At 31.0% G+C, this 18,566-nt stretch overlaps 1 protein-coding gene across 2 annotated transcripts in view; it reads left to right on the forward strand.

Moving 5' to 3' along the window:
• DCTN6-p27 (dynactin subunit 6) overlaps positions 1–18,566 on the forward strand; it is a 55,945-nt gene that overhangs the window by 32,263 nt on the left and 5,116 nt on the right. For both annotated transcript variants that reach the window (XM_085815139.1, XM_035372541.2), the window contains 2 exons: positions 1,020–1,067; positions 16,107–16,249. In XM_085815139.1, coding sequence (XP_085671265.1) covers positions 1,020–1,067; positions 16,107–16,249 — 191 coding nt within the window. The remainder of the gene's footprint in view (positions 1–1,019; positions 1,068–16,106; positions 16,250–18,566) is intronic.

An 18,566-nucleotide genomic window follows, 5' to 3' on the forward strand; every position in this document is an offset into this window, starting at 1 on the left:
TTGTAAAAAGCCTATAAATAAAGACAATAAATTTGTAAAAAGACATTAATTTAAGAATTTACTATGCTTTCACGGTTCAACATCCTGATTCGCCGGTTTATATCACATTATCCCAAGTGATCTCATCTCACGTAAACAACGCTACAAAAATCTAATTTTCTCAGTAGTTATCTACATTAATTTCAAGTTAAATCTTAATTTGGAATACAAGTTTAAATGCAAGAATTATTTCAATTCATACAAATAGCTTACTCAGAACTTATGTAAAACCGCAGTGCTTTACTTCGCTAGTGCATTCTCATTAGAATTGATGACCTTTGACTTTGCCTTTTCTATATTTTTACCTTCAGGTGAGCAGTGTGATTACATCCTAATTGATTTAATTACGGTGAATGGCCTTAGGGCATAAAACTGAACTATCTGGTAAAAATTCTATCTAATTGTATGCCAGTATTGAAAGCAACAATCAATCTGATAAGAAATGGCTGCTACTTGTTTTGAAAATGAAGCGTAAAAGGTTACCAGCGAGGATATTCCGTTTGGCATCAGTTGCACCATTATTGGCAACTTTATTGCCTGCGCCAGCAAAATGGAAATGTGCCAAAATTTCTTCTGCATAAAAATTGCTATAACAGAATATGTCAATGCATAATTCTATGTGTATATTTGGAAATTTTTAAACAATATATTTTTATTTTAAAAAATTAATTTCAGTTTCAAATGTAGCAAGGAAAAATTTCAGTTCTGGAGTTTTCTTATCTCATTTTATATCTTGACCATTGCCTATAGAAAGCTATGTGTCATATGTTTTTACCATTCTGCAGTGAATGTCTGATTTATGCCCTTTGCAATGAATTTGCTCTTGATACGGTAATTTACTTCTGTACTGCTGCAGTGCCTTTACCCAGGAATTCTTTTATTTCAAATTATGCTTATATTTAAATAAGCCTTCTGTGCATAATTTTTAACATTATTGACTTTTTGGTAATATTTTGAAAATATTTAACTAATATAATCAGATGTGGAATCTCTCAAAATTGGAGACAATAATGTATTGGAATCCAAATGCAAGTATTGTTATATCTTGTTATTTATTTATAATATTTTGTTTTCTAGGATTATTTACAGATAATTAAGAGCCATTATATAATTCTTTTATGAAAATGGTGACTTCTTAAATTCTTGAATGTTATTTTTGTATGGGCACATAAAAAGTCCCTGTACATTGTGTCCAACTCCTTTTCGTTCAGACTAAATGTATTACCTTTTAAAAACAAGTATCTATGATACTCTATTTTTTCAAAAACGGTCACATCAACTCACAAAAATAATTGCCAAACAAAAGAATTTTTATTGAAAATAGATGAAATTTTGATTGGTAGTTATCAAGTGACGCTTAAAGAAGTTCCCACCACTTCGGTTGATTTGTACTGCCATCTACATACTGAGGTCAGAAACTTTTCCGACAGCCCTCATATTGCCTCATCAATCTCATCCTGAAAATAAAAACACTGTCAACATAAGTTCTTTTTCAGATTAAAAAATAGTCACATATAGCTAAATCGGGTGAATAGGGTGGATGTTTTTTCACTTTGATGTGTTTTTATTTAAGAAATTCAACTGTTAATCTTGTTGAATGAGAAAATGCATTTTCATGATAGAACATGAGTCCTCTAACATTCACTTCTTCAAGTGGGCATGGTATCATCTTCAAAGACCCATACTTTTACTTTCTTGACATGTTGGAATGTCAAAAAATGTTATATATGTTTCATCACCAGTTACGATTTGCAGTGGCCTCTATCTTTAAGTAATTTAAAGGTTTTTGCAATGATTCTGAGCTGCTTTTCTTTTTGGTGCTCAGCTGAAATATAGGGAACCCAGTGGCAAATTAGTTTTTTTATATGTAATTCTTCATGAATAATTTTATGTATGGTGGTGTATCCAGTGGTAAGTTCCTTCTGTATAATTTGGTAGGTGTAGCATTTATCATCGAATAACATTTTCCGTATGACAGACACATTATCTAGGATTACTTCTGATAGTGGCCTTCCTGTGTGTTCCTCATCCTGAAAAGAGTTGCAATCTCTGTGGAATTCTTTAAACCATCTGAATACAGTAGTACGAGATGGACCTTCATATCCAAATGCCAATTGTAGATGTTGAAGGCATTCTTCTTGATTTAATCCTACTTTAAAATCATAGAAATTTCATTTTTCATTCTACCTAAAATTTATTCTGCACTAAACCACTTGCAGTTGGCCAATAAAAAATCATCTGCTACGCTAAAATATTTCATATTTTCAAATCTAACCATTAATTTTTTTACCATGTATCGTCTGCACATATCTAAAAAATTTAAGAATTACCTACATATTGTCAGAACTGATTTATAGTGGAGGAATTATAAGATACAGTAAGCTTTATGTTCGTTAGTGAAGGCCATGCTTCCGTAATGCAGCCAACTAGTGTTATTATTATTACCTAGTGCTTGTGTGTCTGTAATTAGATAAAAGGGCATTATATTAGATTAATTAGGTAAAAAGGCATACTCATAATTATATGAGTTTGAACTTGAGAAATTCTTTGTCTACAATAATGTAACATTTTGGCCCTGTTTATTACAATTATACTATACATTTTTTGAAACCCCGAAGAAATTATCATTGCCACTTAATGGCTAGATCTATAGTTACATAATAGGGCCTACTATGAATGTAGACTTGAAGAAATTCCTTATGTACTGCTATGTACCTTTTTGCTGTATTTGTTGCAATTATTTTATGCAAGCTTTCAATACCCCAGCAGAATATTGAATCATGATTGAATTTTGGTCCATCATTAGCATATATGAAGATATCCAAGTAATTTTGTTTCCCCTGATTCTTTTAACTATTATAACTTTTACTAAGGTTTACAGGGTGAAACTGAACAAGTGAGCAAAACTTTAGGGAGGGATAGAAGGCAGCTATACAAGCAATATTCGTCATAGAATGTATGGTCAGAACTCCAGTGGTGCGAAGTTAAAGGGTAGTTTTCCACTGTCACATTTGAAGAAAGAGAGGAGGTACTTCAGAAAATATTTTATTAACAGAACATGCTCATAGATATTGACCTTCCACCAGCTGTAATACAGGCTTCACACCTGCGAGATAGCCATTGACGTACATTTGCAAAGCCACCAGACTTTTCCCGAATATTGCCAGCAATAATGCCGATCCTGGTGACTAGATCCATATCGGTTTCAACGGGGCACTTGTAGCTTAGGCTTTTCATATGGCCCCACAGGAAAAAGTCCGACACAAGAGATCCAGTGATCTTGATGGCCAAGCTATGGCACCACTTTGACCAATCCATTGCCCTGAGAATTTTGCATCTAAAGTGTTCTGCACATCTAAGCTGAAGCATGCAGGTGCACCATCGTGCTGTAACCACATTCTCGACCTGATAGTTGTTGGAATCAGATGCAGCAGCTCTTGCAACACCTTTTGTAGCAGTGTATGATACGATTTGCTGTCCAGACAGTGTGGCAGGAGGTATGGGCCAACCAAATGGTCATGGAGGATCACTACCCAAACATTTATGGAGAACTGCCGCTGGAACAAATAAGGATGCATGGCATGCAGTTTCATAGATGCCCGTGTGTATGATTTGTGAGTATTAAAAACACCCTTATGGGTAAAAGTGCACTTGTCTGTAAACAAAACACATGCACCGAAATCCGATTGCTGCGCATTGTGATGGAGGTACCAATGTGTGAAATCGACACATGGGTGATAGTCTACTGTTGGCAATGCTTGTACCTTCTGTGTACAATAGGGGTGCATTCCTTCCTCCTGTAGCACATGTCAAACTGTCATTTAGGACACATTTACAGCACGGGAAAAAGCTCACATGCTACATCCTGGTTGATCTTTTACCCTTTGCAGAATGTCTTCTTCAATTTGCGGTGTCCTTATGCTGCTTTCACACTACGTCTTATTTGGCTGTGCCGAAGGATCCCATTTCACACAGCTGCCGATGCAAACACGTGAATGTTTTCCAATTTTGAGTGTGTCTTATCGGAAACTGGTCTGGGTAAAATCTCTGTGCCTCACTCACATTCTCGTCTGCCGCACTGTACACAAAGTGCATATCAGCCATTTCATGGTTCATATAACCAGCCATCTTCCCAGCAATTCACAGTAGAAAATGCTTCTGACTGTAAGAACCGACCATTTTATACCATTTAAAATTCCACCTAGCAGCTCGCCGTTTCCATTTCAAACATACATTCTTTGACGAATATTGGTCTTATAGCTCTGTCAACCCTAAAGTTTTGCCTTCTTTTTCAGATTCACCCTGTATGTAAGGTGAACTGGAAAGTATTTTTTTTTAAAGATTAAATTCAAATAAATAAATTTTTGACAAGTTTTTAATCAATGATGTAATCACCCTCATTATTAACAACCTTTTATCATCTACTGTGCAAATTGTCAATGCTAGATCGATAAAAAGTAATTGAAAATCCAATTGATTTTTTTATCTGTCATCATTTTATCTAGAGATATCAAAATGTCATCTGTAGCAAATAACAAAATGTCTAGAGATGGCATTTTGTGGAAAACTCAGATAGGCGGCAATTTTTTCAGCCATCTTGAATCACGAAAAATCGCCATATCCTTGGGAGGAATTCATCAAAATGTGCTTTACAACAATTCCCTCTTCCGTCCAATATCGGGGGAAAATCTTTGCTGTGCTAATCGCGTAAGGCAAAGTGTAGCGTTTGCATTGAGATGGTAAACCATTGACATAGAACAAATTGTAAACAATTAGTTATTGTTGTGATTAAGTAAATCTACGTACTTTTTTTTCATCTTAGTATTTTATATTATGATATATATAACTCCAGCATTATTAACTTTTATACCTCCTTTTTTAATTCTTGCCATTAATTTGAACAATTATCCGTAATAATAATTATATATGTTTGAAAACATGTTCTTTATATAAATGCAGTAATGATCATGAAAAGGCGATATAGTATACCACATAGTTAAAGATGAAAGTTTTAAAAAATATGCATGTATTTCCACAATAATATTACATCCTTGAAAGGTATTCCAGGCTATTCAATCATCCAGTCATGTTTATATTGGACATTTTGGATTCTTCAACGGACATAATTTCGATTAATAAGATTAAAAAGGTTATTTCTCTGCCTTTTTTTTTCCCCCTTAAGTTCGAAAATAGTTTTTATGTAGGTAACGAAAGAAATGTAATCCTGAATTGCATAACTTCAGGGAAACAAGATTTGTAACAAGCGCTTCTATGGCTTTTCATGATGTTATGCAATTGTTTAAATTTCAGAAAGAGACCAATCAAATAGAATAGGATAAGATTAATTGAATTTGTTCTGTATTTATTCCAGGAAAAGTTATGTCCTAAAATATTATTTTTGTGCAATTTGAACATTGTCTATAACAGTGGTTTCAAACTAGCGGCCCCCGAAACAATTTTATGCAATTGGCGAATATATTTCAGCTATGCATTTGTTGCAAATATAGTGTTGCAAAGATTTCTATGTTTTACTTACTCGTCAGAAAAATCTATAAATATAAATCTTATTCGAAGATATAAAGATAAGTTTAATTAACTTTTATTCATTTTTAGTGAAAAAATAAAGAAATGCTCATGTTTTTGGCTAATGGTTTAGATATACTCATATACCCAACTTTTAATACACAAAATCTTCTACATAAAGAAATCAGTGAAATATGCTTGACATAGAAAAACAGCAGAATAATGTTTAAAATTTTATACTAACTTATTAGCATTTCAAAGTCTGATTATCATTTTATTGCATTTTTAATACTTATATTTGAATATAAATCTGATTATGAGAGGTTTAAAAACTGCTTTTATGATACAGGGTGTCTTTTAGTGGCTGGAGGGTAAAACTGTTGCACACTGGTTTTTCATCTCGGAGTCAAGCTCTGCCTAACAGACTTCCCTCTCCTTAAGCAAATAGCCCGGGAGTGCTTTTGATATTCTAAATAATCCTAATCCTATTTATACATGGACATATTTAGAAAATATCTGATGTATACACCACATGACTTCCTTGTACGGAATATTAAATTATACGCATTTCTTCTTGCATTTCATTTAAAGTTATTGGATTTAATTAAATCTACTTCTCGATAGCGCATAAACCACAATAGAATAAATGCACTCTTTAAAATTAACTATGTTTGTTTACCATAGCGACACTCTGGCCCTAGGTTCACTTAAGAGCGTTATATTTCGTTCATATTATAACTCAAAATGCACAAAATTTATATCATTTGAAGAATTATCTAATTGTTGCCACATGTTCTATTCAAATATTATAATAAATCTAGAATGGTGCATAAAAGAAATTAAGCAAACAAAACAAAAAAGAAACAGTTTTTCACAGACAATTCAGTATTTCTCATTCAATCAATTCAGTTCTCACTTTGCGACAAGGCAAAAATACATAAAAACTCAAAATATCTATATTAAAAATTACAAAGTAAATCTTAAACACTTATTTCCTCGAAAAAATTCCAGAAGGGATTAAGTATGATTTAATTCACAATAATAAATGAAGGTGTTATCTTTGTTGTTGCAAAGCTTAGTCTCTCTAGATTGGCAGCAAATCTGATATTCTGCTGTTTCAAATGTAAACAAACATGTCTGCCATGTTATTTAAAAATTAGGCTTAGTCGCACTTAAACAGCTTTTAAATTGATGATAATTCCACAAATATTGCTTGCAGCTTTCCTAAAGGCATAAAGACCTTAACTGGAAGATAAGAACAACATAATTCAATCATTTTTAAAGCAAAAAAATGCACAATTTACAAACATATAAGAGTAAAGAAACTGAAATCACTGAGCTGAGTAACAGAGTGTATATATATATATATATATATACATATATTTATATACTTTTGGTGCGGCCAATTGCAACCAAAATACGAGGTGCACATCTACATGTTAACCCTTTGTTGCATTCAAATAATCTAGAGAAGTTAAACGAAAATGTTTGTATTTTTTCTACTTTAAATAACTTTAGTAATAATAAAAAAAAATAATTTTATTCAAATTTCGTTTTAAATAATTGCTACAGTTTGTTCACTACAGTGGGCAGCATGCACATATGCACATGCATATAAATCTCTTCCCAACGATTTACGGTCATTGCATTTGAAATCATTTCCTGCCTTGTTTGCAGTGTTCATTATCATCTTCTAAATTATAAAACTACAACTGGCATGTACATACAGATCCCCCAAAATACCTTCATTTCGTCGATTGTGATTAAGTTCATTTTGCTACGATTCTGTAATGGGTACCTATTGGTTTCAAGTGGCAAATGTTCTAGAAATTCCTTGCCAAACATAAACATTTCCAGTGGTGTTTTGGCTTGATAAGCAGTACATTTGGGTTTCAATTTACTCTTTTCGGTAGATCTTTATCTACTCACTCCACAATTTTCTCAAATCGGCATTTAAAATAAAATGTCTAAAATTACTAATTATGAATAAAAAATGGCAGTATAAGAAAATGTAAGCAATATTATATAATGTTTACTATGAGAAATTGTACTAACTTGGAAACAGAAGTAGAAGCCATTTTCCAAATAGCAATGTTTTACTTAGTGATGCTATGCAGCCATCTATGATCGACAGTTGAAAATTCTAATAATATAGAATGAATAAACACAGAAATGGAATCTGTTAAGGCATTTACAGAAGAATAAACAAATTTAAACTTTTGTCTACTAGAGTGGACATATGCAAAAAAGGGTTAAAGCAGTCCTACATACAAAATTTTAACTTTCTGGGGCTACTCTTTTTTGACTTATGCGAGATACGTATGTACAGACGCTATGAAAAATTCTCTTTAGAGTTCATTTTAAATCAGTTTTATAATTTTTTTGGGGGAAAAGAGTCCTTTATTCTGTCCTTACGTGTAGATGTCATGCAAAAACATCATTAAATTGCATTCGATAGCCGTCAAAATTATATTTTCGTAGAAATATGATACCCAAAATTTTTCGCGATTACAATGCTTCCTTTTTACTTCATACAAGGAAGTAAAAGTATATATTCGCATTAAAAGTACAATTAATTTATTTAGAAATTATTTCCTGTTTGTTATGGCCAGACTCTTATATATTTGAATATTAAGAAGATAATTTTAAAAATTTTCATTCTAAATGGAAATTATCTGGAAATATGAGCAATAAGTTAGAGAAAGAGCATATTTTATTCTATAAAAATAAAATCATTTTATTCTGATTAGAAGTGTAATTAATTTATTTAAGTCTATAATTAAAAATTTTTAATAAATTTTAAAATTAATTTATGTAGAAATTAATTAGATGTAAATACACATGAGATAATGTGAGCCGTAAGTACGGAAAAGAACATATTTTGTAATTTTCTTGTGTAAAAATAAAACTATTGTATTCTAATTACAGGTGCAATTAATTTATTTAGAAAATAATTAAACAGCGAATTCAAAACGTCTACTGGCAAAATCTTGTGACCATCAGCACAAAAATTTATCTGCAAAATCACCACATCTAACGTAATGTATCTACATATAGAAAGAAAATATCCCTTTCCTCTTCACTATCTTAGTTAACATCTGAGCTAGCAACCTAAAAACTCTTCCCACTGTTTGACGCCTATCGCCCAAATTGGCGAACGTAATTTCAGGAATCTTGCCAAGTGCTGGTTATCTGAGAAGCCCCGCATTTTGGATGTCATCCAGATTTTCAAATTTTTTGTCATGTAAATTGTAACGATTTGAGTAAATGGAAATCTTATGGTGCAGGGCAAGTGTGGCAGCAGTACCTCTCACACCAATTAATTACATTTTTCTAGGGTTGATCCTGCGCAGTGTTTGCATTATCATGTTGCAAAATTACACCTTTTCTGTTGACCATCGCTGTACACTTCAATTAAAGATTGATTTACGTGATCCAATTGTTCACAGTAAATGTCTGCATTCACAGTTTGTCCAGTTTCAGCACTTCAAAATGAATGATTCAGCGAATACTGCACCAAATACACAAAAGCAGCTTTTGGGGATGTAAAACTGGCTCAGCAGTACTTTGTGGCAGTTCACTCAGAGAGAGCCACAAGCTTTTGCGTTTTGGATTTACCACAGATGACCCGTTTTTCATCTCCATTGATCAAGTAATCAAAAAATAATTCTGTATTCTGCTGAAACAATAAATTGCATGCATTGAATCAGTTAGCTTTGTTTTCTTTAGGCAGAACACAAACACCTTCTCTGCTTACTTTACAAATTTGTTGGAGATGTTCTTGGATGGCCAACCAGGGTTGGTTAATAGTGTTGTTCCTGGATTTTCTGGCACAGGTTTGCCTCCACTTCTGTCTTTAAACACATCATCGGCTAAAGTTGTTGGTCTTTCTGATCAATATGAATTAGAAGGATCAAAATTACTGGATTGAATTTAGAAATCCGTAATTGGCATTTACGAATGTTTAATGCACTTGGATAAACATCAGAAATATGTTTGGTAGCAATTGTTATGAAAATGCCTGTGAATTCAGAAAACATCATACAGCGCTGAATACTGTGAAAAAAAAGGGGGGACAGTTCTATATCTCCCATTCTACTGGGCTGATTGATGAAATTCAAATTGTGTTCTTCGTGTCTCAAAAGCGCGACTTAGGATATATATTAGATTTATATATAGCTCTATTCTAACATAGGTATTTTAATGCAAAATCAAACTTTTTTCTGAAATAACATACCAGTTTGTTTTTTCCATATTTTGATTCTATGACTCAAATTATGTCTAACTATGAAATTTTGTAAAATTTGGTGCGAAATTTAGAGAGAAATTCACAAATTTATGTTGGGAGTTTTGTTCAGTTGCGTCAAGAATAGTTCACATGGCAAACTTCTTAATATTATGGCAAACTATTTTCCCTTCCCTTTTTACATCGTGCGTGAGCGGAAAAAAGCGACAATCGTTACTTTTTTCAAATAATGTTCTTTAAGTAATTTTTTCTTTTTTGAATTTCATTTTGATTGTTTAAGTTGCATGGTTTCTTTCGAATAACTGTTTTAAAAATTTCTATTTACCTGTTCGAACTGCATAGTGTAAATAAAAGGTGCATCGTTTATTTTTTCAAATACTTTTCTTTATGCTTTATTTTTTGTCATAGTTATTATTTTAGGTAATTTTTAAATTTTTAGACTTTTATTTTAATTGTTGGTCCTGCATTGTCTCTTCAGATAATTGTTTTAAAATTTTCTATTTATTCATGAGCATTTTAAATATGATTATTAATATAAATTTTTCATAATTTGATTTTATTTATTTGAATTGCGTTTCTTTCGGAAAGAATACTTTGCTACCCAGACTACGATGCATTTGAAAACTGCATATATTAAAAGAGAAAATACAGTAAAGCACAGTTAATACGCCTTTCAATGTTCTGTTCAGAAAATATATATAAGTAAGAGAGATGTATAAGTGACATTTTAACTTAGGATGACTTGCATACATTGCTTTAAACAGCTTTATCATTGTTTTCATAGCTTTACACAGTTTTATAATCCTACATTTAGTTTCTTAAATGTTATTCATATTTCAGACAAATATTTTATTTCTGAAATCGCAAGAATCAAATATCATAAGATTAAAAATTAATAAGGTGTTTCTCCCACCTTCTTGGCATGGGTTCGTGGTGTGGTGGTCTGCAAGCTGGGCTTGTATTCCGGAGGTCTGTGGTTCAATTCCCGGCGAAGGTGTTGCTCATTTTTCATAACTCCTGCTATTAAAATGACCTAATGTCTGTACAAGTGGTGCCCGAACTAAAAGGTTTTTGGATGATGACTCTTCACACACAGGATTTGGCGAATGGATCCACGAGAAACCACAGTCACCCTTTAAAAGGGGAAGTATATACGGTATTTCTCCCACCTTCTTGGCATGCCTTCATGGTGTAGCAGTCTGCACGCTGGGCTCGTATTCCAGAGGTCCGTGGTTCGATTTCCGGTGAAGGTGTTGCTCATTTTTCATCTCTTCTAGTATAAAAATATCCTAGTGACTTTACAAAGTTTTAAATTTAAAAAAAAAATTACTAAATTGTATGCACAAATTTATTGCTTCTTCTTAATGGCTTGGTCTTTTTCTTCAGGCATTCTGCAAGTATATTAAAAAGCATTCAACTTTTCGAAGCATCTTGGTATTTCTGACAATTTTAAATAAAGTTATTGCCTTCCATTTCATAAAGGCCCACAAACGGCCAAGCGGTAAAGTCACTGAACACTGGTAGTTCACTCCGGGATTCGAATCCTGACGAACAAGCTGGTTGCCTGGGCATTTTCATAGTTTTTCTGTGGTCTTTCTCCTAACTTAATAATCCAAATCAATCCATTTCATCAGTATTTAGTCAGAGCCTTTATCAGTCTTTAGAGGCTAAGCATTTTGAAAGCATGAGATGAAGGCATGGTATCATCAAGAGGGAGAAACGTCTTTAGGTGACATCTACATACATCACTGGATAAATTCCTGAATCTTCAAATAATTCGACTAAGAAATCATGGTATTCTTCGTTTATGATGATATGATGTTCTATAACGTAATTTAAATTTATACTACCATATCGTCAAAAACCAGTTGCTCTTCACTTTAGTTAGCAATATCGTTTTTGTCTTTTCCGTTAGCACAAGCTCAATGTATTTGCTGTTGTACGCGTCCAAGTGAACACCTCTTTGAACACCCAAATTCCTTGAAATATTCTGAAAGTATGTTCAAAAGCATCCAGATTTCAAAACACCTTGGTATTTCTGACAGCCAAATTTCCCTTCAAATTTTTGCTTACTTTTCTCCCTAATTTTCTTCTTTCCTTCTACATTTATTTTCAGTGCTCACACAAGAAAATTAAGATTTTTCAATTGTTACACTTCCCTAAATTTTGCGTTCTTGTCAAATTTTTTAAAATATCAATTACATCAATTGCATTTCAGCTGAAGACAGCTTTTCATTTTCTAGGCATTTTAACTATAAATAAAGTTTAAAGCAAAGTCCAAAGTATAAAAATTTTAATTAAAAGATTTTTTGCTAAATGACAAAGAAATAAAACAGTCCAGCAATGTATATTTTGTACCACCGATTATTATATCAGCTGCCAACAATCTAAATCGTATTAAAGATCATGTTTTTTATACAATCTATAACACGAGAGAAAATTGGCTACTTAAAACATTCTTTCTAAGAGGATTAATGTAAATATTTATATATATATATTATATAAAGCTGAGATATGACCAAAAATGTCGACGTCCTGTTTGCTTAAAAACATTGTGAAAATAAACATCAAATGAACTTTCTCAGTTTTAGACAATTCAGTTTAAATGCAGTTAAAGTAAAGTAGCAGATAATAACATGGCGAAGGTAAAAATTTACTCTTACAAATATTTAAAAAAAAAAAGGAAGAAAGAAAGAAATTTAAAAAAAAATAGCTTTTCATATATAGTATTAATAAATATTTATTATACATCATTGAGAGGAAAAAATTTGATATAATTAATTCTCTGTAAAAATCTATTTGAAATTTAAGGTTAAAAGTGGCTGCGGCAATTCACTGTAACGAAAATCCATAAACCTTATTTGGCGCAATTATCACTCAAAAAAAAAAAGATGCTAAATTTCAAAATACAAAAATAAAGTTATTAAAAAATACAAATTTTAAAAGTAAATTATAAAAAATAGGTGAATTTTATTTGGAATGAACCTAAATTTCGAAATGTGAAAGGAAGAATAATAAAGTTTAATAAAAAAACGAGATATTAATAAATATATATCAAATTCAATTAACATTGATGACCTGATTATTATATCGATTATAATAATCTTTGAGGGCTAATTTTTTAAAAACTACTTGTGCGATTTTTATAAAACTTTGTAGTCTGCCATAATTTGAGTCAGAATCGAAAGATGGAAAAAAAAAATGGCATGTCATTTCAGAAAAAGTCCGATTTCATGTCAGAATACCTATATTAGAACAATGCTATATATAAATCTACATATTCTAAGTCGCGCTTTCGGAACATGAAGAACGCAATTTGAATTTCGTCAATCAGCCTAGTAGAACAGGAGGTATATAACTGTCTTTTTTTTTTTTTTTTTTTTTTTTTTTTTTTTTTTTTTCCCCCGCAGTGTACCTCTTCTGGTATTTGACTGACTATTTCATCTAAAATTGCAATGAGGGAAGAAATGAAATTGATATTTAATTATTTACAAATAAAGAAATCACTTTAACCTTAAAATGTCTTTAGCATGACTTTGAAGTATGCAAAGAGCTGATAAATGTTAAACAAATACAGACATGTGCAGAAACAACATTACTTTCTGGTCCCCCTTATATTAGATATCACCATAGCAGTGACTGCCTTAGATTTAAATGTGGCCTTTTCTTAAAATCCTGTACTTTCTACCCATTTTTTTAGAATTTTTTGCTTATTCTTTGTGACTTAACTTTGTTTGCATATTGCACTTGGAATAATAGGATTTACAGTCTAATGGTTTAGAAAATGATACATATGGTACTATATAGAACTTTTATAGAACCAAAGTTTTTGAATGTTATATGCAGAAATAACAGATAGAAGTTCTATTGCTCTTCAAAATCTATTAATTTCAACTGAGTAATTTTTTTCTAAATTCTTAATATCTAGTAATAAATATACTTTTGAGACCTCATATTAAAGGCAAGAGGAAGAGCTATGGCATATTTAAAATAAATATTCATCTCTTATAATAGGATTAAATGGACAGCATTTAGCAAATTATTTGAAGGTTATGTGCAACAATTTATTTTGAGTAAAACTTAAGGAAGACAGTAATAAAACTAAAATGACTCATATATAATGAAATAAATTATCAAGCAAAACAAATGTCTATACTTACTCTGCAAAGCTAGTAAAATGTATATTAGATTTTTTCAATATTTGCCCATTTCTGTGGAAAGTGACAAATTCTGTGTCTCTTAAATATGCTGCAGTAATAGAAATAGAGGTAGAAATTCTCTGCCGGAAACCTACCTTGAAAGTTTCAGAGGTACTGAAGAATATTTTAGAAAGGTTTTTAGATGTAGTGAACAAGATTTGGAGGCTTTCATGGAAAGTAAACAATTGCATACTGCATTCTTTTGTAGTATAACAGAAACAGAGGTAGAAATATATTGTCAGAAACCTATCTTTGTAGATATTTAACTGACAAAATTAGCAAGGCTGACAGTCTTGTGTTTGGTGTAGATTTTAGTTAGGAACTCAATTGATTTCAAGGACAACCAAGTGCAGGTCCTTCTTCATCAGGAGTAAAGAAATCTGCAGTGAAGGGAAAGCCACAATCGTACTTTTACCCAAAACGAGTAAAGCGAATGAGAAGGTAATGCCATCCATTGGAAGAAATAATAACAAAAATTTTTAATTAAGTTAATAGAATTTTAAAAGCATTAGGAAGGACTTAATTGGACTAAAGCCATTAACACAATAAGCTAAAATCTTTGTGAATGTGTAAAGCTTCAAGGAAATCCAATTCACTAAGTTTTAAATACAGGAATTAGATACAGTCAGTGATGTATTGAATACTCAACAATAATGTGATTTATATTTTTGCAGTAATTCTTTTCTAACCTTGCAATGAAAAATTTTAGCCATAATTATTTAATTTGTGTTGTAAATTATTTAATTTATCTTGGTCTCAAACTCAAATTGCATGCGGGCCAAATGCATGATTTGGAAGCAGCTGATGGTTCAAAATTTTTTAACAAAATTAAGTATTTTTAAAGCAAACATTTTTTTTAATTAGATTTAAAATTTCACATACATAAACGTATTAATAACTTAACAGAAAAATTCAAATTTATCTTAATTTTCTGTCTGAAATCTAAAGGCTGGTATCAGCAAAAAATTTCTGTTGGTTACATTTTGCAATTCATATGCATTGATTACTAAATGATTTCAGTTACTTCTAATATGTTGAATTAACAACTAAGTAATATCATATAACTGAAAGTAAATGAAACAGATTCCAAAAACTTTCTAAGTGAAATAAAAATTTGAGAATATGGACAATCTATTTCCATTCCTTCATGTATGTACTAAATGTTTCTTTGACGCATGCAGAAGAATGCGTATATTTTTTGTAAACAAATATAAACTTCTCTATTTCTTGTTGTCACTTTCAGCTACTGAACCTTATGGCATTTCGATTTTGATAAAGTTGGAGAAAAATTATCAGAAACTTTATTCATCATGAATAGTAGATGCTTATCACTCAATCTGGTTCTTTTCTTAAACTTACTAGTTTTCAATCGCAGAAAAAAAAATCTGTTCACAAATAATTGTACTTCTAAACAAAAAAATTATATTTTTTACGAAAATTCTTAACTGAGTGTATTTATCATTGAGCAAATATGAAAAAATGTTAATCAAATCTGCCCTTTCAATGGTATTGAAACTACCATAAAATTGAACTGTTAGAATTGAAGAAAACGTTTTAAAAAACTGAATTTGAAGAAAATGTTTTAGTGATTCAGATCACTAAAATGATTTCTTCAAATTCTTGTCATAGTAATACTAATTAATTTGCTTGGAATGTATTTGTGGTCCTTTTAAAATTGCTTCAGGGTTCACCAGTTTGAAACCACTGGTTTTAAATTACATATTACCATGATGGAAGATGTTGTTGCTGAAATTTATATTTCCTCAAATTGAAATGCCTTCATGCAACAAGGTGATGGTTTTAAATTGGTTTTATTGATGGTTTTAAATTGGTTTTATTGATGGTTTTAAATTTCTTTAACTTAACTAATGTGCTTTCATGTATCTGAATTATTTTAATATGTGTCATTTATCACATTTAACTTGATGTTCATAGATGAACTACGTATTCAAATTTAGAATGAAATTGCATATTGTTTTGCTTTATTAAATGATGTGGAAATTATGTAACATTAAGATTAAAAGTAGTTTTATTGTAAGGTATTCTTCTAAGGTATATGTTTGATTTAATATTGTTAAAAATAACTATGTTTCTAACAGGCAAAGTTGGCAGGAACACTGAACTTACCACAGGATGTGTTATTGGAGCGAAGTGTGAAATTACATGTAATGAAGTTATTCCTGAAAATACTGTGATATATGGATCACAATGTGAAAGACGGTTGCAATCCGAGAAGCCTTCAGTAAGTTGCTTCTTTTTTGTGTCTGTGTGTGATATAATTTTAAAACAATTTCATAATCATTATTTCTCTCACATATTCTGTAAGATTACCTTTTTTTTAATATTTAGGCTTTATTGACAAATGTGCTTAGCATTAAATGAATAATGAAACTTAAATTATGTAAATTTAATTCCCCCACCCCTAATGATTTTCATCTTAATTTCTCTTATTAAATTTATTTGATCTGAATTCTCTTAACCTACTGCAAACATCTGCAAACTTTATATAGAAATTCAATGAATGTTTGATGAGTAAAATATTTAATTTTTTTTTTACATCAGTGTATCGAACCTATTAAGTGTTATGCATCTCACTAAATTTATTGTTAATTTTATTTTCATAGTGTTTAAAAGTACTTTGGTAAATTAAAGCTTTTCTTCCCAGTACAGGATTTTTTCAGTATAAAAATATAATATAATAACAAGCTGAAGAACCTCAAATTTAGAATATCGAATTAAATGTTAACCTAAATATTGCATTATAAACCAAACTTTAAGTCACTTTGGGGTTGTTTTGAAATATGAGCACCACACGGTGTGAAGACTTTTCGGAAACTCTCAGGTTTCATATTTCAAGGTTGGCTGCTGTTATGTTTCTGCAGATTTTTTATCAGTACTGGATTTAAGAGCAGCATAAATAGGCAACTTAACTGGTGTACTGGCTTAATAATGTACCAAATACAGAAAAGAATTGAATAGAATTTTACTTGTATTAATTAAGACCATTAAAAGTGCTACAACACAAAGGTTGCATGCAATAAATGTCAAATTTATATGACAGGCATACACATAAACATTTATATGACAGGCATAGACACAACCATTCCAATGCATACACATAAAGTAGGTATAACTTACACCATCTACATTGTGTATGAATGAGAAGATTGCACACTGGGTTTGTTGTTTGGAAAATTATGTTTGAATGCTGTGTGTTTGTCTTAAGGCTGTGTTATGCCTTGTGCATGAACGAGAAATTTCAACTAGCATGGTTTGAATTTGACAACTACAACAGGGTCATGGCCTATTGGGACTGCAGTTTATCATTTCACAACATTGCTGCTTGTGTTAGTATCTCGTGACTGTCAGGTGAATATAAGATCAATAATTCCTGGAGGGCCTACTGAACATCATGCGGTATGTCAGCAGCCCTAGGCCATTAGTGCATGATAGTCAGGAACCTGGCTTGTGCATGATGAACAGATTATTTGACAGCTTCTGCAGACTGTCAGCATAGTAACCATTTTAGTAGCTTCTCTTGATGACCGATGAAATCTGGTATAGAGTTGAAGCTGTATGAAGTACTCTGCATCTGTCTTTTAAAGTACTCATATTTTAAAGCTAATAAAGTAGAATTTCCATAAACAGCAGTGCTGGAGACAAAGGTTTTGTGGATTAGAGGTTATATTTTTTCTGAGTTTTGTGAGTGTTTCTCCTTTTCTAATTTTTCATTAAATTTGGATTAATAAATAACTAATCAAAACCTACTCGTATCTTAAGAATTATGTAATCAAGATTTATTAAATACTAAATTATTATATTTTAAAAATAATGTTAATAAATATAAATATATACAAAGAAAATAATATCAGTATGAAAGGAAACATAATGGAATGAAAAAGATATAAACAATAAAGAAATTTTTGAAGGAAGTAAAGAAATCTTGTATGAAAATCAGTTAAAATATTTTGTTAGAAACAATGCATGTAAATCAGCAAGATTCTTTAAAAGTTATTTTTATACATTTAAATGAGAGGAAAGTAAATAAATAAAAATGGTATACTGTTCTCAAAATTCTCAGCAATAGATTTTTCATAAACGAAATCTGTATGATGCTTTTGCCATTATGTTCTTTTGTATATGTGTTCTGTGATTGGTGGTACATAGCAGCATGGACCAAAATTAAAATTTTGTATTTATTGCTAAAAATGTGTGTGTTTTATAGCTATTATTATTTTAAGCTCTATGCTTTGCCATGTTTTCCATTTTTAGCATGAGAAAATTTTCTACAAATGTTGTTTTTAACACCAGAAGTGTAGTTAGTCTTGATCTTCACTTTTATGTCCATATCACTTTTCAAACAAAACAAAAATCTTATGCCACATGTTATTTTTAAAGAAACAATACATTGAGTGTTAAAAAAAAAATTCAAGTAATAATAAAAAGTCTAAGCAAAGTCATAAAGTCTAAGCATATATTGTTTTTAAACATTTTGTGATTTTGCAGTTAAATTTTATATGGTTTAAGTGCAAAAAAGTGATGTTTAGTAAATAAAGTTA

The sequence above is a fragment of the Stegodyphus dumicola genome, chromosome 4 (assembly GCF_044657685.1).
Source record: "Stegodyphus dumicola isolate Sdum_Otavi_A_Nest chromosome 4, ASM4465768v1".
Lineage (NCBI taxonomy): Eukaryota > Metazoa > Arthropoda > Arachnida > Araneae > Eresidae > Stegodyphus > Stegodyphus dumicola.